At 28.1% G+C, this 26,240-nt stretch overlaps 1 protein-coding gene across 1 annotated transcript in view; it reads left to right on the top strand.

The window, feature by feature from the left end:
• The window catches only part of LOC107444258 (urease subunit alpha), a 34,728-nt gene that overhangs the window by 5,881 nt on the left and 2,607 nt on the right, over nt 1–26,240 (top strand). Inside the window, exons 4-22 of the mRNA XM_043039503.2 lie at nt 143–225; nt 1,075–1,173; nt 1,408–1,554; nt 4,751–4,828; nt 6,958–7,037; nt 7,127–7,232; nt 7,467–7,547; nt 8,453–8,539; nt 9,617–9,742; nt 12,281–12,552; nt 13,868–13,917; nt 15,214–15,286; nt 17,897–17,978; nt 19,102–19,346; nt 21,172–21,286; nt 21,411–21,599; nt 22,714–22,813; nt 24,007–24,113; nt 25,054–25,177. Of these exons, the coding sequence (XP_042895437.1) occupies nt 143–225; nt 1,075–1,173; nt 1,408–1,554; nt 4,751–4,828; nt 6,958–7,037; nt 7,127–7,232; nt 7,467–7,547; nt 8,453–8,539; nt 9,617–9,742; nt 12,281–12,552; nt 13,868–13,917; nt 15,214–15,286; nt 17,897–17,978; nt 19,102–19,346; nt 21,172–21,286; nt 21,411–21,599; nt 22,714–22,813; nt 24,007–24,113; nt 25,054–25,177 (2,244 nt within the window). The remainder of the gene's footprint in view (nt 1–142; nt 226–1,074; nt 1,174–1,407; nt 1,555–4,750; nt 4,829–6,957; nt 7,038–7,126; nt 7,233–7,466; nt 7,548–8,452; nt 8,540–9,616; nt 9,743–12,280; nt 12,553–13,867; nt 13,918–15,213; nt 15,287–17,896; nt 17,979–19,101; nt 19,347–21,171; nt 21,287–21,410; nt 21,600–22,713; nt 22,814–24,006; nt 24,114–25,053; nt 25,178–26,240) is intronic.

The following is a 26,240-nucleotide window of genomic DNA, read 5'->3' as shown; positions in this document are numbered from 1 at the left end:
ACTTTATAAAAAGAAAAATGAATTACTATTAATTTTTTCTCTTTTTAAATTCAACTATTTTCAAAACAGTTTAAATACTAAGATTTATTTATAAATATAAATCTTAGCGTGAAATAAATTGATAATTTATTGCATTTTACAGGCAGAAAACAGTTGATGGATGGAATTGGTGACATGATATCTGACATACAAGTTGAAGCCACTTTTCCAGATGGAACAAAAATGGTTAAAATAAAATTTAAATTTATTGTATGCATAGACTTTGTACCACAATAATTAATTCATAGAATATTTATTTGAAACATGTGTTTCAAATTTTATGTTTAAAACACAATGTGACACAATTTGATTATTTGTATGCTAAGTGCAGGGATAAATTGAACATAAAGCAGAAAATAAAATTGTGAATGGAGGATTAAAAAAAAAATCAGTTTTTTAATTAAATACATTCAATACCTTAAAATCTAATTTCGGAATATTTGAATAACAAGGAGTAGTTTAAAAATACACAAATTTTTTGTAACATGTTTGAATCTTAGTTAATTGAGAGTCTATGTTTATGGTGAACTTGGATATTTGATTGTTTCATCGACCTAATTTTACACCAAAATCAAATTAAGCATATAGCATTCTATAATGCAAAAAATGGACACTTTTTCAAGAAATAGTTCAAGAATTACGTCAACTAATGAGGTAAATGTGCTGCCATTTTTAGGCGTTAAACATTTAATCACTGTCACATATTTGATCTTTTATATTTTTAACATAAATTTAGATCATAACACGATTTATATTGAACAATAAGAATTTTCAATTTTTAAACATCCAAAAGTTTAAACACGAAAGCAAAATAATTCGAATAATCTTTTATTAAGTTTTAATGCAACCAGTTGCCATAATATTATTTTTCACGGTTGCAACGGATTTGCAGGATGCTAGTGGCAGTCAATTTGCGTATACTAATATTTCTTTTAAATATAACTATTCTCAAAAACTTTTAGTTGTGTCTGTTTAATAAGAAAATTGTTTGATATATTATACAATTTATTGCTTTTTTAAAATTGGTTTTGATAGGTAACTGTTTCCCATCCCATATGTAGAGAAAATGGAAATCTAGTTCAAGCATTATATGGTAGTTTCTTACCCGTGCCTGACATATGTGTCTTTCAAAGTGTAAGTTGACATTTTTAAAAGTTTTTAATTGAAATGTTACAACATATTTTTATTTTGAAAAAAAATTTTTTTGTACAAAATCAAGCATAAATATGGTTTTTAATGCAATTTTAGAAACTTTCTTAACTTGTTCATTATTTCTAATTTATGATAATGTTTTGTATAGAATGATATTTTATGGCATTTTTTTTCCTTTGGAGCAGCTGTTTTAACCTAATAAAAGACATTTTTTAGGAAAAAAATGAATCTGGGAAAGATATATTATTAAAAAGTCCCCCCGGAAGTTTTTATCCAAAAAAGACTGATGAAAAGATTCAAATCAATAAGAATAGAAGACGGATAGCATTGAAAGTTACAAGCGTCTGCGACAGACCAATTCAGGTATTGATCCTACGTAGTATTATTATATTTTTCCTTCTATTGCAGTTCTATAATGCAAATTAAAAGTATTTTTAAGCACTTAAGTGCAATAATATAGAATAAAAATCTAATTATAAGTAGCAATCATAGAAACCACTTAATTTATCAATGACAAAATAATGATGATTATAAAAATCTTGTAGCAAAATGCCTGTAAATTAATTAAGCATATTTTATTTTCTTTCTATGCGCTTTTCCAGCATAAGGAAAAACGACACTTTTCCGACTGCTAAATTATTATTTAAGCTATTATATGAATTTGGAACAAATTGATTAAATTAACAAATATCAGATATTTTTATGAATTTAGTGTACATGAGTCATGGTTTGGAATAAAATATGTTAATTGAATTTTTTTTTTTTNTTTTTTTTTTTTTTTTTTGGAAACCATCTTATTCCTATTTTATTTATCATTATATGTGATATCTGTTTTCTATATACCTGTAAAATACTTTTCGTTATCTTATTATTATATTTTTATAATATTTATAATTTATTTTATAACAGTCGTTGAATGCACCCGACCTAATTTTGAGTTTACCACTTTCAATGTTCTACTGTGTAGCCTTGTAATTTTGAACCCATTCCAAAAGGCAAGGGAACTTTTGAATTAAGTAATGGGAGAAATTCGCTTCCGTGGAGAATTTTTTGATTTGACTAACCTGTATTAGAGGAGAGGGCCGTTACACGGGGAAGAAAATCACGAAATCCTCCCATTTTTAGCTTGACGGGAAGGAGACTCTAACCTATAAACCTTAGAATATTTTACTTGAGAAATGCGGTCAGTGCGATGCGGGAGCGGAATTCGAGCCCCAGCGAGGGCTGGTTAGCCATCGCTGGGGCTCGAATCCCATTGGGAGGCGAGTGCTCTATCCCCTGAGCCACCACGACTATTCATTGTCTTATTTTGTTCTATTTTATGAACCTCGTTTAACAGCCGATTCAATTTTGGGTTCACGCCACTAATGTTTAACTCCGTAGCCTTGCAATTTTGAATCCAATCCGGAAGACAAGGGAACTCCTGGATCAAGTATTGGGAGAAATTTGCCTCCATGGAGGACTTTTTGATGGTACTAACCAGCATTTGCGTTACATGGAGGGGAAAACAATGAAAGTATCATATGGTTAGCCTGACGGGAAGAGGACTGAGGTTACCACTGAGGATATTTTATGCCAGTACTGTGGTCGGTGCGAGCCAGGTGCGGAATTCAAACCCGGTTCATTAGAAGGCGAACACTCTATCCCCTGAGCAATCACGGCTGACTTATTATTGTATGGAAAAAATTTCCCACGGCAATTATTATCTTATTAAAAAAAAATAAAGATATCTAATGATCGTTGGCTACACGTGGTTCTTAAAATACTTTAGATCGATGAGCACCAGTTTGTCTGAGCGACATTGCGTGCTATACTTACCAAATTGCCACAATCATTACGCAGGTCACAAAATTGTGGATCCTCAACTTCTCGGTTGTATCGAGAGTGTTTTTTTTTATAATTAATTAGTTAAAATTTTATAGTCCTTATTGCTTAAGCTGAGTATGAACTTCCAGTTCTAAAAGTACTCGCCACTTGTTTCAAGAAATAAAATTAAGAATTTTTAAAATTATAACAGGTGTAGTGTATTTTCTGGCGGCCAAAACCATAAAAGAAGGATGGAACTGAAAAACTGAAACATATTAATCGAAAAAAAAACAGAAAAAAACATTGATAATAGCATTATCCACACTTCATTAAAAGTAAATAATATAGGGAAATGTAAGTTTCCATATTTTTGACACATTAAACTGGTGTATCTGCCCTTTTTATACTAAAATGCCATTTTTCAATTGTAAAGCTATGCTCAAACAGGGAAGGGGTCCTATTTATGAAAGTTCTGACAAAATCAATTTTAATGAATTTCGAGTCTTCGCTTTCCAAAGTTTACTGAAGTTGCGTTTCTATCTAGCTCTCGTAAGCGATAACTCTCAACTCTAGGAATATATGGTATATTTCGTCTATGTAAAGAACTCCCCTGGTTCAGATAGTTTGATCAATGCTGCTTTCTGCTATAGAGAAAAAAATAAATACACCAAGTTACAACTTATTGCCTGATTATTTTATTAATTAATTAATTTATTTATTATTTATTTATTTTACATATTAAGTACGATGAAAAAAACTATAAATAATATAAAAACATGAACCCCCCTAAAAAATTATTAAAAAAAAGTAAATAAATAAAAAATTTTGAAGGAAAGAAAAAAAGAAGAGAAAATGAAGTTGTTAGCATACACATTAGCCTAATAAGTTATTTATTCTAAATATTATCGATTAAATTATTTACACATAAGAATACATATCATCTACATGTTCAACAACAATTCTAATAGTTTGGTTAAATCGTTGAAAATTTCTCCTTCTTAGATAACATGAAATATTTCTATCTTGAGTTAAACTTTAGTTTTAGTAAAATATATTTACAATAATTGGCGTAAATAGTGAGAAACTAGTGTAGAATTAAAACTTAACATGAAAAAAAAACGACCTACAATACCCTTAATGTCCGAATATGTTCACTATTTTTTTTCCTTATTTTTTTCCTTTGTGTACTTGCGCAACCAATTGCATAAAGGTATAAGTTTTAAATAAATAGCGTAAAAAGCATAATTTTAAATCCATGCGAATCTTAAAAAAGTGCGGATTAAATAAGTCACCAACTGGCTCCTCAGTCAGCCAATTTTGTAATATTCCTATCTAATCTATCATCGAAGCTCCCCTCACTGAAATTCGCTATTCTTGTTTCCATAGCAGACAACTTTATAGATTTTGTGGCGAGGGGAGCTTTTAACACAACACAACATTATAAAGGACTAATTGTACTCACACTAGCCCTAAATATTCAGTGGCCCACAGTGAGCTGGCTAGTGAAGATTTCGTGTCTTGATTTTAAGTGTATATTCAGTTAGGAACTCTATATTTTGTCAATTAATGAAAATCGTAATATTTATAAGTTAAGCATGTACCTGCGATTAGAAGATTTTATTGCGAAATAATTAACAAAATAGAATGTTAAGTAAAGTATACTTTTAAAAAGATTTAATATGAATTTTTAATGTATATTTTTAACTTATATTTTGAATGCAAATACTTACTTTTGCATAATTTTATTTTTCAGATTGGAAGTCATTATCACTTTATTGAGACAAACAAGAACCTTATATTCGACAGAGAAAAATCCTACGGAATGAGATTGGTAATTTAAAATTCTTAATTTGAACTTCATTTCTCCAAATAATCATAATTTGCAATAACACTAACATACAACAGAAAATATTGCTGTCAGGTCAGAAGAGCAATCTGTTGCCGGAATTCGTAGCTAGTTTTAAATTTTGCGAGAAAAATTTTCTGGTTTCTTAAGAAGAATGCAGCAATCAGAATGTAAAGTGCGCAAAATAAAAGACGGTTCTGAATAACTTTCGATCTAATGATCGGATTTTCACGAGCTAAGACTCAATCGTAATGGTTTGATAGGTGACCTCATCTATGCTAATTAATAAGTGCAGACGATATTCTAAGTTACGAAATCAGACACAAAAACGTACTTTCTCTGAATTAACTCTTTTTTTAACAACGGATTCAGATTTCTGACCGCAAAAACATAGGAGGTAGCAGCTATCTGAAAATGTGGTCCCAATAGTTCGGTCAAGAGAGAGATCCACATAATTTTAAATGGCAAAATACAAAATTTGAGCGAAATCGTTTGAATAATTCCTGATAAATCGAATTTTTAATATACGAGTTTTTCAAAATTTGATTTCGCAGGAATTATTCGTCCGATTTTGCAAAAATTTTGTATTTCGCCTTTTAAAATTATGCACTTTAAAATTACTCTAAAACTACATGATGTAAAAAATTGTACACCTTACAATTCAAAAATGCTTTTCGAATGTTATTAAATAAAATAATAAAAATTATAAATATTTATTAATAACTATTTTTTGCATGGAATTATCTTTATACAACTGAATTTTATAATTATTTTATTTTTCAATTCGCTTCTATAGATAAAGATAAGGACGTGAAAAATCAAATTAACCTGAATTTTGGACCTCCCTATTGGGGCCATATTACCCAAATTGCGGCTATCTCCTATATTTTGGGAGTCGGAAATCCGAATCAGTCTGAAAAAAGGTATGTTTATTCAGAGAAAGAACGTTTGTGTGTATCTGATTTCGTAATTTAAAATACATTTGAGGTCACCCCATCGAACGATTAAGATTGAGTCATAGAACGTGAAGATGCGATCATTAGATTAAAAGTTATTCGGGATGGTCCGTTTTTTATTTTCCTCTCTGTACATTTATATGTCCTTCCGTTTTATTTTAATTAAATTGTAATACCATCTGTTTTGTTTTGGACACCCCGTTCAATGAAGAATTCGTTTTTAAATATTAAAATAAATCCCACATGAAGCCATCAATAAAAATAATTGACAAGTATCTATCTTGTATCTATATACCAACACAAAGCTATTTATAAATCTATTGTATACATAGCTGTCCATACATATACCGGCAGAAAAGTATCTTAATTTTTTATTGACATGAAAGTAAAAATTTGCATTATCGTCAATTCGTTTTAAAATTGAATTTTGAAACTTCAATACAACACGAATTGGAGTATCCTGTGCACATGAAATTAATTCTACAAATGTTGGTATACAAATGTTGATTGCCAAGACTATCGACTTAAAATCGTAGCTAGCTACCAATAATAATTTAGTAAAATTTAACTACCATTTTCTCTCTCTCTCTCTCTCTTTTTCTTCTTAAATCTAAAGTTTGAATTTTTTTTTGGCTGTTGGATTCTAAAAATTGAATCTGGTGTTAGGAAATTCAAAGTTTTAGTTGACGCTTACCGCCATCATTTACTAAGTACTTATCACAAATAAAATCAAATTTAAATATACTTATTATTACTCAAGTAAGTTAAATTAATATAATTTGAGAATTGTTGTTAACGAAAATTGCTGATTAAATAAATTACACATAAATGATTTGTTGGTATCGAGCATTCTATGGAAAACATACGAATGGACGTTTATTATTTACACAAAAACACAGTCTTTTCAGTCATTCGTAAACAAATTATCCTAAAAGTCTTTCAAAATTTTTTCGAATTTCCTGTCCTAAGTGAAAAAAATAATTTAATTAACCTTTAGCATTTATTAGTTTAAAAAAAATGACTAAAAATAGAATTTTTTTAAATTTTCTAATTATTAATTAGATTTTCTAATTATTAGCTAGAATTAAATTTTTTTTTTAAGTTTTTTTTTTTAGAATTTAAACGTTAACATAAATTTTTTTTAAATTTTTGTTTTAGGACATTCCAGCAGGATTTTCAATAAGATTTGAACCAGGGGAAACAAAAACTATCACTTTAGTGGAAATAGGAGGAGCTAAGTATAAGTTCTCTTTTTTGAATTAATAACTGATTTTTTTTTAATATTTGACACAATGGAACTTATTTTTAACACGTTTTACTTTTATAGAATCATTACTGGAGGCAATAGTCTTTGCAATGGTCCCATGAAGGAATGCTCTTTACCAAACATTATGCAGCATGTAATTAGTCGTGGTTTTGGACACAAAGTTCAAGTAAATAGTGATTATCACATTCATATTTAATTGGAAATTAAGCAAATAAACAGATAAAGTTAATTGTTTTCCGTTGTTGATCATATTTACCGGTAATGTTGGGTACTATAAGTATTTATTATTGGCAACTGTAAAAAAAAATCCCTATTTTATAAAATTTTATTTAAAATTATATATTATTGCTATCCATATTACTAATACCAGAATTTATCCTACTGATATCTATATTTTTAGGACATTATTTTACCCGTGGAACCTTGTCAAATTACAAGATATTCTTATTTGAGTAATTATGGTCCAACGACTGGAGATAAGGTAAGTTTTAAGGTTTTAAGTTGAAATAGTTTGTATCAATTAAATTAATTTCAATGATTTTTAGTCTGCAGAAAAAATTATTGTGTAATGTATTGAATTGAAGTTTGACTATAGCGGGAACTTTTCAAAGTCATTCTCGTTCGGATTAAGTGAGAAATCGTGAAAATTCGTCAAATGTAGAAGCTCGTAAATATATTTAAGTCAATAAAACATGTTCTGCTGCTGCCATCTAATAAACAATATATGAACTAAAAATATATTCATTGGAGAAATGTTCACTTTTAACCTAACATGCATGAAAATATGCATACAATTTATAAATATCAAAAAAAGTTTGTATAAATTTATTAAAAAATATCTTAGTTTTATAAGGTATTTTTCATTTAATAAGGTATTCTTTCAATAAGTTAATCTTCATTGACTAAATAAATAAAAAATAAAAATTTTCAGAAAATAGTGCTATATACTTACCATAGATGGCAGCATTAAAGCACTGAAAACTCTTAAAAAATTCTAAGTATTTTTTTTAAAAAATTTTATGTATGATGAAATACATTTAAAATTTTAAAAAATAAAATATTTTGAAATTTTTAAGTAAAATCTAAATTTAAAAAAAGAGTTACATCTTTTTTTCTTTAATAAGTTTTGAGAAATCCGATAATCATGGAGCCAATTAGAGGTTAAGTACGCTACTCCTACTTACCTTTCAATCTTACGTTTTTGTCGTAGATCATTGAAAACATGTAATCGTCGAAATTTTTTAGTATAATCAGTAAAATCTACAATCAACGTATTGCGTCTAGGTTTTGAGAGGTTACTTCTCAAAGATCATTTTTAATAAATGTATTAGATTTTATTATTTCAAAAAGTTAATTGGTTTAAATTTGATTTCATTTTTTCTATAGGTTCGATTAGGAGACATGAGTCTTATTGTAGAGATTGAAAGAGATTTTACCGTCTATGGAGATGAATGTAAATTTGGTGGAGGAAAGGTAACCATATTGTCTGTGCTATAATTACAAGTAAAAAAATTGAAATTTTTTTTCTTCTTTCATTTTCTTTTATCACATGAGTTGACATTTTCTTGACAATTTCGAAATAAATTAAGTTGTATTGGTGATATTGACTTAAAATGGCGAGCATATAGCAACATGCAGTAAAATAGTTGTATACTAATACCCGGTCTAATAAATTGTGTTAAGTGAATGCGTTTTAAAAAGGTATATCCTCCTTAAAGAGTTGAATTCAGCATATAATAATAATAATAATAATAATAATAATAATATTAATAATAAAGGCAAAATTTAAAGAAATATAACTACAAAATAAAGGCATTTTTATTGTTTTTCTGGATCTGAAATTTGCAAAGTAGAAATATTAATTTATAATGGTAGTATGGTAACACAAATAAGCTCTTGAAATTTTGTTGTTGTCTTTTTATGAAGATTTTTTGACTTATTGTTTTTTTAGTTCAGTGGAAATAAAATGAATATAAATACTTTTGGTAATAACTATATTTAGTTAATCAAAAGTAAAAAAATAAAGAATACCGTAATAAAAATAAATAAGAAAATTTATTTAATAAATACTTTTTGTAATAATTATATTTAGTTAATCAAAAGTAAAAAAATAAAGAATACCGTAATAAAAATAAATAAGAAAATTTTTTGTGCAAATCTGTAAGAAAATAAAGAAAGAGTTAGCGTTTTTCCAATTGTCTAGGAGAAATTTACTTCATTCTTTCTCGTTATTAGGCCCTAGAGAAGAAAGAATGAGTAACAAATAAAGCACAAAAAGCAGTGCTTCTACGCTTATAACGCATTAAAAGGTAAAACTGATAACTATATCACTGCCTTCATTTTCAAATATTCAAAATTCTAAGAGTATTGATAGTTAGAGTAGCGTTAAACACTCTGTAAAAAAATTCTCCAAAATTCAATTTCTTAATAACTTGTCTTGAAACATTATCTTAAAGCATTAGGAGATATCATGTCATATTTTATATCTGTGGGAATTATCATTTTAAATTTCCTTTTTATTAAATTTTCACTATGATTGACTTTTTTTAGGTACTTCGAGAAGGAATGGGCCAAGCATCATTGAGAAGTAGTTATGAAGTGTTAGACACTGTCATAACGAATTGCATAATTATAGATGCTATTCAAGGGATAGTCAAAGCCGATGTTGGGATTAAGGTAATTTAAGGTTGCTTCTTGTTTATTGGCAATCAACAGTAAATTGCAAGTTAAACTATTACATGGTTCATACTCATCTGGAAAAAATTAAAAAGTGGTAGTAATATTAATATAAATTTTTTATTGTATTTTGTTGTTTGTAGCAAACCAGAATATTTTATTTTCTCTAAGTAAATATATCTAGTTCTAAAGGTAGCAGATATGAATTTTTATTTTGATAGTGAAAACTAATATTAAGAAATTTATAGCTTTTTTATGGCAAAATTCATGCCAATTATTAATTTCTTCCTGTTGCGCACGAAACCTAGGTCATCAACATAAAAGGATGTTTCAAGCATATGTGTTTGGAACGTTTGTGTCAATTTCTTGTTTTGCAATGATCGTGATATTGATGCATAAAAATTAATCTTGCATCTAAACCACCAATCAGAATTAAGTTAAACTGGCCTTAAAATGATTGTAAAAATGTACTTAATAGAAAAAACAAACAAACTGATATTTGATAATTTTGAGCGAAACAAAACAAACAGTTTATTCTGATTGCGTTGCTTAAAATAATGCGATTAATGCGTTGCTTAAAATAATGCAATTGATGCGTTGCTTAAAATAACAATTATTTTTTGTTGGCGCATATAAAATTTGTTTAAAAAAGAGTAGGTTGAATTGATATAAAGGCACTTTTTCTCTTAATGTTAATTTACTTAAAATTTGGAATATAATTTCAAGAAAATTTGTGTCAATGATTTGGGAAAACTTAGGGCACTTCTTCCAAGAAGCTCCTTTCTTGCTGTATATACAGGATGTTCTGTAAGAACCAACCTTAATATGTATTTTTATAATCCCTTTAAAAAAAGAAAACAAAAACGTATATTTAAGGGGTCACAAATTAATATTTAATCTAAAATAAAAATAAAAATACTATCAAAATTCAATACGAGTTCAATAAACATAACAAACAAACAGATTTATTCAAACAGATTTGTTCAAAACAGATTTATTGATACAGAATGCCTTTCACTATTATGATTTCACAGATTTCGATGGTGTTTTTTGTTTATTCCTCTTTTTAATATTATTTTGAATTCCCTTCAATGTGTATGGTGATTTGTATTTGTTTAGGATTCTATAAATAAATATTAAGGGTGGTCCTTAGAGAACACCAAGTCATTAGAATTTATCTCCAAGAATAAATAGTCCTCTATAGTTTAGTTGTTCCTTTTTGACAAGCATTAAAATTATTTCTCCATTAATTTTCTATTCATGCTAATTGCATCTGCTTGAGGAAAATTAGAAGTAGCAAGACAAGCATTGTTGAAAATTGTGAATAATGCAAGAATTGTTAAAGTTGGGAATAATAATGAAATCATTGCTAAGCAATCCGTAGAAAACTGTTGTAATACGAGCATTGGTGAAATCAAAATTGTAATAATGTAAGTTTGTATTGTAAAAAATTGGAAGGATTATTTCAAGTATTATTGAAATATGCGAGTAATAATGCAAGTATTATTGAAATATGCGTGTAATAACGCAAATATTGATGAAAATTGCTGTCATATCCTTCCATGTATGTGGGATGCGTTTGAATAATAAATAATAACTGACTTTTTATTGTTGTTAGGATTGTAACCTTGTTACTTTTTTAGTTAAAGAACTTGATAAAAGTATTATATATTCGTAATATACATCACAAAAAGCTTTAATATACCAATATAAAATAAGTCCGACGAATTTTTAATTCGATTCATATTGCAACATTGCAAAATTTTTTCAATTCAACTAGTAACATTGAAAGTTGTAATTAATAGTTTAAGTATTGCGGAAAATTGTAAGTAATATTTCAAGACTTGCTGAAAATCGTAATTTTCAATGCAAGTATTGTTCAAAACTGTAAGCAATAATGCAATTATTGTTAAAAATTATAAGAAATAATGTATATGAATTGGAAGCAACAAGACAAGCATTGTGGAAAATTGTAAATAATTATGCAATAATCGCTAAAATTACAAATAACACTGAAAGCATCGCATAAAACTGTTATAATACATGTATTGTTGAAATCAAAACTTCAATAATGCTATGTATAGTTAAAAATTGGAAGTATAAGTGCAAATATTATTGAAATATTCATGTAATAATGTAAGTATTGTTGAAAATTGTGGTTATGTCCTTCTATGTGTGTGGGACGTGTTAAAATAATAAATGATAAATGCCTTTCATTGTTGTCAGGATTGTAACCTTATATTTTTAAATTAAAAAACATGATAAAAGCGTTATATATGCATAATATACGTCATAAAGAAGCTTTTTTAATAACATAAAGTAAATTCGCACAGTTGTTAACGCGTTCCAAATAGTAACAGTGCTAAATGTTTCAAGTTTTCAATAAATTTTTCTTTCTTTCTTTTTTTGAAGTTAGTTTCTGACTGTATTCTTAAGAAACTACAGGAATTGTTCCCTAATTTTAATACCGCGACTATTTTCTCAATTTTTGAATAAAACTTATATTTCATTTATTGATCAGAAATGAATCCATTTCAGGAGGGCTTGATCAGAGGCATTGGAAAAGCAGGAAATCCCGATATCATGGATGGAGTTCATGCAAACATGGTGGTAGGGGTATCAACGGAGGTAATTGCAGGAGAAGGTTCAATCCTGACCGCTGGAGCAATTGACTCCCACGTTCATTTCATTTGTCCGCAACTAGTTGAGCATGCTATTGCATCTGGTATTACTACTCTAGTTGGAGGTGGAACAGGACCAGCTACTGGGACTCGTGCTACAACATGTAGTCCCGGGCCATATCACATAAGGTATGCAAGCTTTTTTTTTACTATAAATTAAAATAATTGTTAACTTTTTAAGCTTTTATATTTCATATTTGTTTAAAAGTCTTATGCAACAATAAACTAGGGGCAGTCTCTTACCTGCTTTCAAAAGTATTTAGTACTTGATCTGCCATTAAAACTGACGAGTGATTGTTCGGTCACTTATCTTTACTTGTCCTTGAAAACTGGCAGTTGACAGTTTAGACTTCAATTAAACCTGAAAATTAATTAGTGCTAATTTAATCCATTATCCAATCTATCCTAAAGATTGGCAGATAAACTGTTCAATCCTATATAACACATCACACAAACTTTTGGAAATATTTAAGAACTGATATAGACGAGTCAACAACAACAACAATCCTTGATCTATGGTAACTTATTGCTCAATCCCCGATCTTTTCTAAATACTAACAACTAACTTGTTATTCAGCCTTTATCTGTTCTAGAAATGAACAGATAACTAACTGTTCAATCCCCGATCTGTTCTAAATATTGACAGGTAGCTGACTGTCATGATTCAAAGATACAATCATATATTCAGGACTATAGTTTATCTCTGTAGCTAATGTTGGCGCACAGGTCAGTCGAATATTACACCATGAGTTAATACAATTTATTATAAAGAATCGGGAATATATGAGTGGAAGAATAAAATTATTAAAATTTCTCATTCCTTATATGATATCAATGCTTTTTGAAATAGTGGGTAGAAAATTTCAAGCTTTTTTTAAAAAGAAATTTTATAAATTTTTGAATTCCGAGAAATTTATATGCAGCTTCATTCATTGCAAAAATATTTCTATTGTATGAGGAAAACTATTGCTTTATATTCCAAACTATTGCCTTATATACAGATAACTTTTGTCAAACTTCTTTTGGTAGTTTGGTAACTATAGATGGATGTTAGGTACATCAGTTGCTTATTTTAATCCATGCAGGGATATTGGAAAACAAAAAAGATCGATCACAGAAGGGAAAAAATAATTTTCCTTCGATATATGGAGTTACTAATAAAAAGAGTATTAAAAACGTGACAAAAAATTTATATTTTTAGAAGGTAAGTAATAAATTACATAAAAATTATAAAATAAATATTTTTGTAACTTGTTTTATATGTTGCTAAGGAATAATTTACATACAATGTTAAAATAAATTATACTGTTGATGCAGTTATAAATATTAAAATGGCAAATATTATATTATAATTTTTTATACTTATACACTAGTAAGATTTTGTATTCATTGATTTCAAATTCATTCAAAGAACGTAGTTAAAATAATTTTGTTTGCGTTTCAGATTTATGATAGAAGCAACTGACGAATTTCCAATGAATTTCGGATTTACGGGTATGTTAAATTTTCTCAATTTTAATACTTTCGTAGATGGATTCTGAGTTTAAAATATTTAGAGATGACTGTTTTTGAATGAATTGACTGTTTTTTATTTTCTCAGAAAACATTTTATCGACATTTGAAACATTTTAGACTTTTTCTCATTTGTTTTGTTCTTTTTTTATGGTGCGCGAAAACCTTGGGTTAAAATACGATATTTTTTTTAAAGTTTTGAATATGCGACTTTGAAAAATGAAACTGGTGAAAAAAGTGCCAAAATCTGCTCTATGATAGGAATAATATTAACAGTAAAAAGAATTTTGAAATCTGCAATAACCGAAGAATGAGTTTGTGTGCTCCTGTCCGTCTGCTTGACCTTCTTATAACTTCAGAATTATTTGTACTGGAGTCATGACGTAATATAGCTGGTTCGGGGATTTTTTTGTTGTTGAAGATTTTGACCCTCAATCCTACTGATCGTTTATATAAATTTAATTAGTCCATTCAGAAAGGGTGTGATTAAAGGGAATTTTCCGTAATGGAATAGCATTGTTGTAACTGAAACTATTTAGATATATAATTCTTCTATTTTATTTTCCCTTTTCAACTATTTAAAAGATAACGTCAGTAATGTATGCCAGCTTATAGCTCTATTTAATAAAAAATGAGTTTCAATAGGAGTTTATGGCATATTCTTATGAATTATTTTGACTTATTTTTGATTCATTATGGCAGGTAAGCCCAAGTAAAATTAACGTGTAAGGCATGCTCCTCGACGTCAAAAATTAGTGTATAACTCATAAAACATTTATTTATTTTGATTACAGCTACGTTTTTGAAGCGCGTTTCGATTAATCTAAATAACGTAAAGTGAACGGTGATTAAAATAAAACAGAATAGCTAAGTGGATACTAAAGTGCCATTTCACTGGGAAAATTATTAAGTGCTCTATGCGAGCAATAACCACATTTTCGGTACTTGATTAGCAAAGATTTTAACTTTGTTCGATTACAGTTAATCTTCTTTCGATGAGTTGAACTTATGAAAACGTGTTTTTTTCAAATTGATAATGTAAAGTCATTGTGAAGGGAAGCAAATAATATAGAAATAGTTTTAATTTTTCAATTGTGTCGCTATGTGTCTCAATATTTGGAAAGAGTGTGTAGTACTGATGATACTGAATCATTGATTAGTTACTATTGTTATAACTATTATAATTGTTACGAAGAACGGTAAGTCAGTTAGTTTGAAAAGTTATGTCCTTTTCTTCCTGGGTATTCTTTAAAAATTGATCTGAAATATTTTTCATAGGGAAAGGAAATACTTCTGATGAGAAAGATTTATCAAATGGTCTTGTTGAGCAAATTGAATCTGGAGCAATCGGGTAATGGAAGGTCTATTTTATCATAGTATGCATATAAATTCTACTTTAATGCAGATAATTTTAGGATTTTAAAAAATTATATTTTTTACGGATTTAAATTTTTTAATGTGGATATCCAAAGCATCCCACTTGGAGCATCCAAAATATAGTTTTTAAAATTCTAACACAATTAAAATTAATTCTTACATCATTAATTTAAAAAAAAACGAAGTAGTAAAAAAATAATCCAAATGAAGATAGGATTGTGCTACGTCAGAATAAAGTAAAACAATGTGAACGAAGCACAATTTATTCGAAATAAGTATATTGTAGTTTTGGTTCGATAAACAAGAACTTTCTTCAGTGTCTACACACAAAATGACAGTAGAAAAGTGACGGGACAAACATGTACACATTGTTTAAACTAGTAGGGGAAGATAAAGAAGATTGAAATAAAATAAAAAAGAGCGACAAAAAACAGGTTGTGAAGGAGTTCTTGCGGGAACAACAGGGAACAAAATGTAGAGACTAAATTAGAATAGATTTCCAATTATTGATAAAGAATGGGGTGCTAGATAGATCATTAATTAAATTATTAGAAGTTTACAAAATATGGAATGATTCCCAGAAGTTAAGAATTAGTTCTAATAGTAGTTTCGTTAAAGTAGACCTTCTTCATCTTAAAGCTATAGCTGTTGTCTGTGGATTTCTTTTTAATATTATTGATTCCATTTATTGAAATTAATCACGGAATCTAACTGACTCTCTAATTGGAATTTTAACAATTTGGTTGTTTTACCCTATTACCTGAAAATCAGTTCCCAAATTGCTAATATTTTGAATAAATTCGAGTTTTAATCATTTTCTCCACAGTAAACAAACTTAATTTCTCCGACCTATTGCTGTTAGCAATAACTGGGGAATTTATGAAATATTTTATCAGTCTGAACAAACTAAGTTCTACTATTCAGTTATCAGTACAAACTAAGAGGTTTGCCTAAATTTTAACTTAAAGTAGATTAAATCCATGTCCATAATCAAGATATTAAAGATATTCCATCATCCTGCTTAGTTAGAATTCAAATCATTGATTTGAGTTTTCTTTTGCTAAAATCACTTAACACTGCGTTTCATCTAACGTTCTTGCTTTTTGGGTATCATTCCATGTTTTGAAAAACTTAACGATCTTCTATTTAACTCATCTTTTTCCGATTTTCGGAAATATAATTTATTTTCTAGTTAATCTATTTCCTATATCTTACACCCTGTAGGTTTCTGGCAAACGCCTTCACAACTGTTTTTTTTTGTTTCCCTTCTTTTATGTTCTTGTTTAAGCTTCTTCCCCTTTCCCAAATGGTTAAACCACTTTGTACACGTTTGATTCATAATTTTTTTACGGAGAATTTGTGTTTAGATACTGAAGATGAACCTTGTTTATGGAATATAATTTAGAGCATGCCCATTTCTGTACTTTTATTTGTACTTTATTCACGTAGCAAAAGCATGCTTGAAATCTATAATTGTTCCAAATCCATTATGCATGTATTATACGTGCATGTAATGGTGTGATTTGTGAGAGTATTTGTGAGATGGCTAAATTGTGAGAGTATACTGAAATCCAGTTTATTAAAATGTTTTGCAGTTTTTTTTTTATTTTGAAAAATAATGAGTTATAGGATAAACATGTTATAAAACCTGAAACTTAGGAATTTTTCACTTATTTTTCAAGTGAAGAAGATCGTAAAGTGGCGATGTGAGTTTTCACCTCCTTATAGTACTTTTACCACAGAGTTGCTAAAAACTAGAAATTGACACGAATGTCAGTGTTGTCTGCAACTTCGAAAAGCATGTCTACATGCTTATGTTTTTAAATGCATTTATTTGCTTCTCATGTCTGGTTTTATATAACTGGCAGAGTCTTGATTATATTTAAATAATAATCAGTGTTATAATTAATTGCTTTGGTGCTGTTTGATTTACATGCCATATATCTTTTAAAATTTTGAGTGTTGCTTACTCTAAAAGATGGAGGTTAATTGATAACTCACAGTTTTTGCCACACCGTTAAGCTGTGCAAAGTGGTTATGCAGAGCCACAATACAAAATAATCCTAACCTAAGGAGATTAAAATAAGTACTATTACAAAATCAAAATTTTTGAGTGATCACTTTAGTTGAGCATTGGTTGCGATAAAAAAATAAAGAACTGGGCAGCCCACTTAACATCCAGCTACAACAAATAATTTGTTATTGACACATTGTTAATAAATAATTATTAGTTACATTATTGAATCAAGATATTGGTTAAAATTATTTAGCAAGAATAAGATTTCTCTATGAATCTTTGGTGATGATTAAATATGTTTTTTTATTAAATGCGATTATTCTATTTATACGTATGCACTATTTGTTCATTTTTTTTATCGATGCAAGTGATAATGAAATGTAAATAAAAATCATTTTTAAAGGTAGTCTAATTGCACCATATCAGGTTGCTACAAAATTATGGTTCGAGTTGAATAGTTTCTGGCATAGAATTTTTTTAAAGTTTAGATGTTCTTTTTAAATGCTATCTTACGAAAATGGTTCTTCTTTCAAAATAATTACACTAAATGTAATGCTAATTTTACAGTTTGAAGCTTCACGAAGATTGGGGAACAACTCCTGCAGCCATTGATTGCAGTTTAAGCGTTGCCGATTCCTTAGATGTTCAGGTAAATTAATTTTTAAGCATCGGAAAACCTTTTTCTGGAGGAATATAAACGGCTAAAACATGAGTGGATATCGAAAATTTATTATGCAAGTAACTGTATCTTTTGAGGAGATTTTTAATGCAAATTATTAGTAGTTTGATAATTTAGATAAAAAGTTAAATTTCAGCGCAGGAGATCTTCATAACTCAATAACATCTACAAGATCATAACCGAATACTCAATAATATCTAAAATCAAGGTATAATAATAATAATACAATGATCAAATACTCTTTACACTGAAAAAAAATTGTTGTATCTTAATATTAAAAATAGCGTCAACTTCTTTACTTCAAAAGTGGTGTAGCATCATAAATAATTCATTAATCTTTAGAGTGGTAAAACACTACATACCTTTTTCTTTACTACTTGTGTATGGTTGTAAATTAGTTGCCCCTACTTATGGTGCTTGACAATACTAAAATATTTGGTCACAATAAGATACAGATAAGAGCCAGTATATTTATTTTTCGAATACAATTTAAAGTAAGAAGAATTAATTTTTAAAATAAAATTAGTTTGTGAATCAAACATATAGCGCAGAGAAAATACCAAGACAAATTCAAATTAGTCCTAACAGAACAGAAGTGAATATAGAAATTAAATATTATTTAATTATTTAAATTACTGGCAAATATTTAAAAATTAAGATATGATTAAAACATATAGAAATTCTTCTACCGATGAGCTTTTGTATAGTAATGTGCAAAACAATAACAAATGCACGCCATTTCGTACTTGATTGCAAAACATTCTATTATATCTAAAATAGGTCAAAATTGGTTTTCTCGGAAGCTAAAATTATTCATAAGTAAAATGAACGCGCGTGTGTTTGGTCTAAGATTTTCAATTATTGGTTTAGATTTAACTATTCGAATTAAAATGAATATGAACGCTCCATCTGAAGTTAACTTTAAATACAGTTTTCCATCACATAATTTTTTGGGTTGCTCAACATCAGATTCAAAGAGATATTAGATGTACATTACAGCTCAATAATACCTACAAACCTAAATTATTAAAAAAAGAACAGTTTTATGATAATTTCACCACTACAAATAACTCATTTTGTCTTGCTTTTGTAGATTTTAATCCATACAGATACCTTAAATGAGTCTGCGTGTGTAGAAGAAACCATCGAGGCCTTTAAGGGTAGAACAATTCATTCCTATCATACAGAAGGTGCGGGTGGTGGTCACGCACCAGACATCATTCGAGTATGCAGTGAGCCAAATGTAATTCCATCATCAACAAACCCAACCAGACCTTTTACAAAGAACACAATTGACGAACATCTTGACATGCTTCTTGTTTGTCACCATCTAGACAAGTAAGGACTGCACAGTAAAAAAATTTTTAGAATCAAATTAGGGTAAAAAGTACCGGCACCGTAAAATCCATTTTTACCGGAACATGTTACAGAGGAAAAAAATCTGATGAACCGTAATTTTTACAATAATAATTACTGTATCACTCTAATTAAATAAATACTGCTGTAAAAACTACACTATAATATTTTACGGTAAAAGTACAATTTACGATAAAATAGATATTACGGGTGATGCACTCAAAGTGCCAGTACTTTACATTGTAACTTAATCCAGAAGTAATTTGATTTGAACTTTAACTGTTTTCAAGAGATGTGTGTGATATTGTCAAAGCTCTTTATACATATACACTTTTTTATTTATACATATTCTTTATATATACTCACAAATCACAGTAAGCATGAGTTTAGGACATTTCAACATAGTATAGGCAGCAGAAGTATTAAAATTATTTCCATCTCTGTCGTGAAATAAGATGGTAAACTCATTCCCAATGCTCCATATACGTGCTGTACAACTTCGTCACGAACTTTTAGAACCACAACTTGAGTATCGTATAATATACTCATACTATTGCTTGAAAAAGGCAATCTCCGTCACCAATAATTGAATCGATGTGGCAGTATCCGGCACCATAACATAGTTTAAGTCTAAAACTTCTACAACCATTTTGGAAAGGATGAAAAATAAATCTAAATAATTACTCCGTAATTAAGTGTTTATTTCTATAAAAAATCAAAATTATTCTAAATAAATGCTTAACGTACTATTCAACATATGAAGAAGGAGGATTCAGGGTGCCATTTTATGTTGTGATGATGGTATAACAGGTGAGGTTGGAGATTATTGTATTGGTATAGTGGGCCAGTTGAAGATAGTGACGAAAACAGAAGATGATGAAAATAATACTTGAACCGGATCAGAATCAATAAAAAGCTTTTATTTCATATATTTGCAGAGCTCGAGATACCAAATTTAAATATTATCCATAAGAATTTCAGTTGAATCAATTTTGCATAATAATATTAATAAGGACAGGCCATGGGAGACACATCACCCACGACCTGCCTAAGCAAAAGTCAAATTAAAAAGTACATGTAATTTGTTCCCAACGGACACAGAAGCATGGGTAGGAGATCCAAAATTGGAGAATTTAAAATAATACCTTGGCGATCACGAGTCGCCAACAAATTTATGAGAATTATTACAACCATGCAACTAAAACATTTTTGCTGTTAGAAATTTAGAATAAAAAGTTATTAATAGATTTTTGTTTTCGATTAGAGGCGACAGTGAATTAATAAGTCTGCATTAGTTATGAAATAAAAAGTATCCGTTACATTGATCTGAAAGAGAAGAATTTTATGTTCGTCTCAAAAAATTAAGTCTTTGATTTATTTTAAAAGTAATTCTATTAATAAAAATCACCTTAAGTAATCAAAGATATTTTAAAAGATAGGAAATAAATATGTAATGCCAATTGTGGCATCACACAACACTACTTTAATCATCATTTATGACAACCTAACGAAGCGTTAGTGGTAGTTAAACCACTGAAATTGATCAATCTTCTATTACTGAAACCTGACGTCATCCATAAGAAAGATGCAACAAGGTAAATCGCATTTTATGTTAAGTAAATTTGTCTATTCAATATTTACTTATTTAAACGAAAACGTTAGCGACTTCTATTCTACTCTCTATTCCTCCACACATGTTCCAGACATCCAGAAGTTTTCAACCTCTTATAAAAATGTAATTTCTAAAATATTTATGTTTAATACGAAACGTCATTTAAATTAATTTTTATTAAAATTTTTCTTTTAGGAATATAAAAGAAGATATAGCATTTGCTGAATCAAGAATTCGTGCTGAAACTATAGCAGCTGAAGATGTTTTACACGATTTGGGAGCCATTAGTATCATGTCATCTGATTCACAAGTAAATAATATAAGATTTATAATGATAGTGAATTATCATTGACAAGTTATAGTGAAATTTGTGCTTCAAAATAAAGTTAAATACTATTTTTCTGGAATAAAATTATGTATAATTCGTATTTCAGGCAATGGGTAGAATTGCTGAGGTAATCTGTCGAACATGGCAGACTGCTGACAAAATGAAGAAGGTTAGGGGTCCTTTATCTGAAGATTCTAGCGAAATTGATAATTTTCGAGTGAAAAGATATGTAGCAAAATATACAATTAATCCAGCTATAGCACAAGGATTGTCCCATGTGATAGGTTCTGTTGAAGTAAGTTATAAAAGTTTTAAGTACGTAATTAAAAAAAAGTGCATGACTGTATTTTTAAACACAAATCTCTTATAACTAAACAGTAAATGAACAGAAGTGCTCCTATCAGCTTCTTAAAAAAAACTATATTAGAATCAATGCCTCTCTTGTCTGTTCACACGCATTAATATGTGTGAGTTAGAATTTGTTCTATATAAAATTTGAATTAACTTCTTAACTAATAGGTATATTATTAGATATATTGACTAGGGTATGCTTTCAATCGATTCAGCGCCAAAAACTACATCAATAGAGACTAAATTTCAGGTATTCATATTGGGATTAAATCACGTATTTTAAAATAATTTACAGCCTAACACGAATCAAAATTAATGAGGGATTTCTGGGTAATATTCAGCCAGTTAAGTTCAATAATCCAAGTAAAGTATTCATCAATTAGATTTACTAAAATCCAGTTGTAGGGACTTTTAAATTATTTATTAATTGTATTCAATATTGCTTTACACAGTATATTATTCACGAATGCTAAAAGAAGTACTTATAAATGCAATTAAATGTATATAGGTATGAGAAAACGCAGAAATATATATTTTATTTTGTGAATAATTCATGGACTTGGAACATTATACTCATAAAGTACACTTGTACTGAAATTTTTACATTCCATAGCATTGTTTCAGATCAATAATTTAAGAGTTTTTTGAATTAATACCAGTCTTAATTAATCTTATTTTCTACCAGTAAATCAAGGTACTTTCCACCATTTACATTGTAATGTAAAATTTGAAAATGTGACGTACTAATATAACGCCTTACCTTCAAATATTAAGTATTGCAATGCATTTTTTACAATATCAAAAAATTAAATTTAATTCCATACCAGCTTCTTCTATATCTGATTTGTTTCTGCATATTTTTCAATTTTTTAAATTAAAAATTGAACTCAAAATAAGTATGTTCTCAATACCTACTTACTCAAATAATTTAGATAGAATATTTTGTTTAAAGTAACATAGTTAAAATACATATATCTGAATCAAAAGATATTAGTTAAATAACATATTAATAATCTAAAATCTTAAGTCTTTCTTTTTATAAGTATTGCTACTTCTAGGTTGGAAAAATGGCTGATCTTGTTTTGTGGAATCCGGCATTTTTTGGAGCGAAACCCGATATCATTATTAAAGGTGGAGACATTGCTTGGACTGATATGGGTTTGTATTTTTTATTGGAAAGGGAAACTCATTTGAATATACGTATCTAAAAAAATAAAATCTCTTTTGGGCAAAAATGTAATGAAATTAAAATGGAGCTACTTCGAGTTGTTTTCTTCTTTTTAAAAAATGAATATTGCAATGTGCTTAGCTAGAATCAAACATATAAAATAATTTTTATTCTTTTCGGACATTATAATTTTCGGCTGTCTGAGAAGTTTCATTTTTGGTAAAAGAACCCCAGATAGCAGTGTAAAGCTCATTTCAATGTCAAGATCAACCTTTATCACAAAGTCCAACAGGGTTTATATACATATATGTTTAACGATTAAACTATGCAAACTTGAAATAATGGTAAATTTAACTATATGCTGGTTAACGCGCTTTGAATTTCGCATTAAACTTGCTTAAACATCCCTTTCATATCCAAATTGAGTCTGCCTTTACAGAACAAGGCTAGAAAAACTTTCTGAAATAAAGAATAAATCATCATTCGCAAATCAGGAGTAGAAAGCGTTCTCAAACCAAGGCGAAATTCGCCTTTGCAAGGTTTATTTTAGATTTTATGACCATTACTGGAATGAGGTTTATTTGCTCTGGCTGTTATATACTTTCTTTAAGACTTTAAAGGGGAAGATAGTTGCGTGATCATTAAACTTTCAAAACAAACAAAATGTTGCATTTAAGAGTCTAGACAAAGCTAGAATGAAAAAAAGTGAAAAAAAAAAAAGGATTACAATAAAAGCTAAAAAATGAGATTCTTTGCTAAGTTTAAGACTACCTATATCTAACCTTTAAGGAAACAAGATTGGTTTACTAGCATTTCTATCAAGTTTAAAAAAGGATTAAGAAGTCAACATTTTTACTCAAAGCAAAAGAAAACGAAAATACATTTGCAGTAAGATTGTCTGCTATCTGGAAATGTATTAGCAGGAATTTATAAATATAGCAGGTAGTTTTAAATATGTGACTATTAATTATATCTCGTTAAAATTTTAATAATCCAAATAGATGAAGAAGAAATCATTTTTTAATAAACTAATAATAATATAAGTATTTTATTGTTATTATTATAATAAACAATTTTTAATTAATTATTTTTATTTTTAAAGAAATTTGGTGACACAAAACTATATTGAAACATTACTATGTGTAACTTCCTTTAAATGGAATTAAACTTTGTATTTGATTAGGGATGCCAAATGCTTCGATTCCAACAGTTGAACCGGTAAGACAAAGAAAAATGTTTGGAGGCTACGGGAGCTCCCACAAGAGAAATTCCTGCATCTTTGTATCAAAGGTAGGTAGTACACAAAAGTAATTTGTTCTAGGTAATAAATTATAAGTTTAGAGGGCAATATTTATTACAATTTAATGTAGTAGAATATGACATAGTAATACAGTAAAATGTGATACAGAAATATAGTAGAGAGTGACCACTGTAACGTTGTGGAATTTGACCCTGTAATGTAGTAAAATGTGTCATAATATCTAGCAGAATGTGCTACTGCAACATAATAAGACAACATTTTTACAATAATTTGAAAAAAAAAGAAGTTTTTTTTCGTATACTATTACAATAATAGTATTTTAATTCTAATTTTACAGAATGTGACTCTGTAATGCAGTAAAACGTAATAAAAAACTTACTAGAATGTGATATTGCAACATAGTATAACAACAATTTTATAATAATTTAAAATAAGTGCTTTTATTTTCATATGCTATTACAGTAATAGTATTTTAATTATAATTCACTACTGACTTATTTGGAAAAAAAGCATATCCTCGTAATATTAGTTAGGACATTAATTTCTGATTTAAAGATAAACTCGTACTACTGCATATATTTTAAGAACAGTTCTCATTATATATATTTTAAAACTTTGTAGGTTCATGATAATTTGTAATAATTTTTTTACTTTGCTTTTACAATTAGTGTCTTATGATTTTACAGTTAGTGTCTAATAGAAGAAAACAAAAACAAAGAATATTGTTACAAATTTTGACGAATCGTTAGCGTGATCGATTGTAGAAAAAAGAAGCATTATGCCATAGCGTATTTAAGCTTTCGTTAAATAATAACAAAATTAGTAATTATGAAACTAATTATGCAACTAAATATTTTTTGTAGACATCTTAAACCTTTTTGTATAAGAGTTTTAAAAATATTTATTACAGCTGCTGTTTCGTAATTGAGTATTTCACATTTGATATGCTTTTTGTTTCAATATTTTCAGGTATCTATGGAAAAAAAGATAGTGCAAAATTACAATATAGGTAAAAGAATCATAGCTGTAAGAAATTGTAGAAATATAGGAAAGAAAAATATGGTCTTAAATAACACTTTACCAAAGTTAAAAGGTATTGACAGCATTTTTATATTTTGTTATCTGCGGATTAATTACATATTAAATTCTTTGCAATTATAAAATATGTTATAAGTTAAACAAACAACGTGAAAAAGTCCAAGTTATGCTTAAATGGTTATAGTTTTGATCCTCTCTTACATAATTCTTAATATAAGAGAGGGGTATTTCATAAGTTAATTTTCTTAAAGCAATTGCTATAGTTTATATACGAGTATAACACGAAAATCAAACCAACAGAGAAATTGAAGAATTATCTGTTGTTTGTAAGTCATTTTAATGTTATTTATATACTTTACATCTCCTGCATGAAGTTATCCTGCATAAAATTACGTAACTTAAACATAAAATGTTATTTAAAATTATTTAAATTATTATGCTTAAAATGAGTTTTAAAAAATATAACCATTGTAATTGAAATATAGTTTCATCTTTGAATTTTATATCATTCTATTTATGGTTTTTTAAGCTTCGCATTTTATCTAATGACGTTAACGTTGTTATTTTTAAGCTTAGACATAAACATTTAATTTTTAAATTTATTTATTATTTAGAATTAAAGTATTTTTCATAAGTTTAATTTAATTTCTCTGTAAAACAGAATAATTATATGATTTGAATGGTTATGGCTAAAGTATAATTTGTACATATAATATTTTATGTAATTATATAAAATCGTAATGATCAGAATCAGTATACTAAAATGAAAATTTTATTGAAAGAAAAAAAGGTATGCGAAGGCTTGGCAACATTACACTAATTGAACTGATGAATTCTTATTTTTTTTGTTTAATTCAATTAACATAAATAATTAATGTGAAGTGATCGAGATAAAACAATGATAAGCCAGCTTATTTTTTACGAGCCGTTTTAATGAAAACAACACGACGATTTTTCATAGACATTGTGATATTTTACGTACTCTGTTGCTATCTAGTGAACGTTTCAGAAACTTATAAATTATATATCTATAAACAATACCTATAGAAACAGTTTGACGTGAAAATAATACATTTGAAAAAAATTGTGGCTCATCATTTTATTGCCTTAAACTTTTC

The sequence above is a fragment of the Parasteatoda tepidariorum genome, chromosome 1 (genome assembly GCF_043381705.1).
Source record: "Parasteatoda tepidariorum isolate YZ-2023 chromosome 1, CAS_Ptep_4.0, whole genome shotgun sequence".
In the NCBI taxonomy this organism is placed as follows: domain Eukaryota; kingdom Metazoa; phylum Arthropoda; class Arachnida; order Araneae; family Theridiidae; genus Parasteatoda; species Parasteatoda tepidariorum.
Note: the sequence above shows the minus strand (reverse complement) of the source record. Positions and strands in the feature narration are given on the sequence as shown.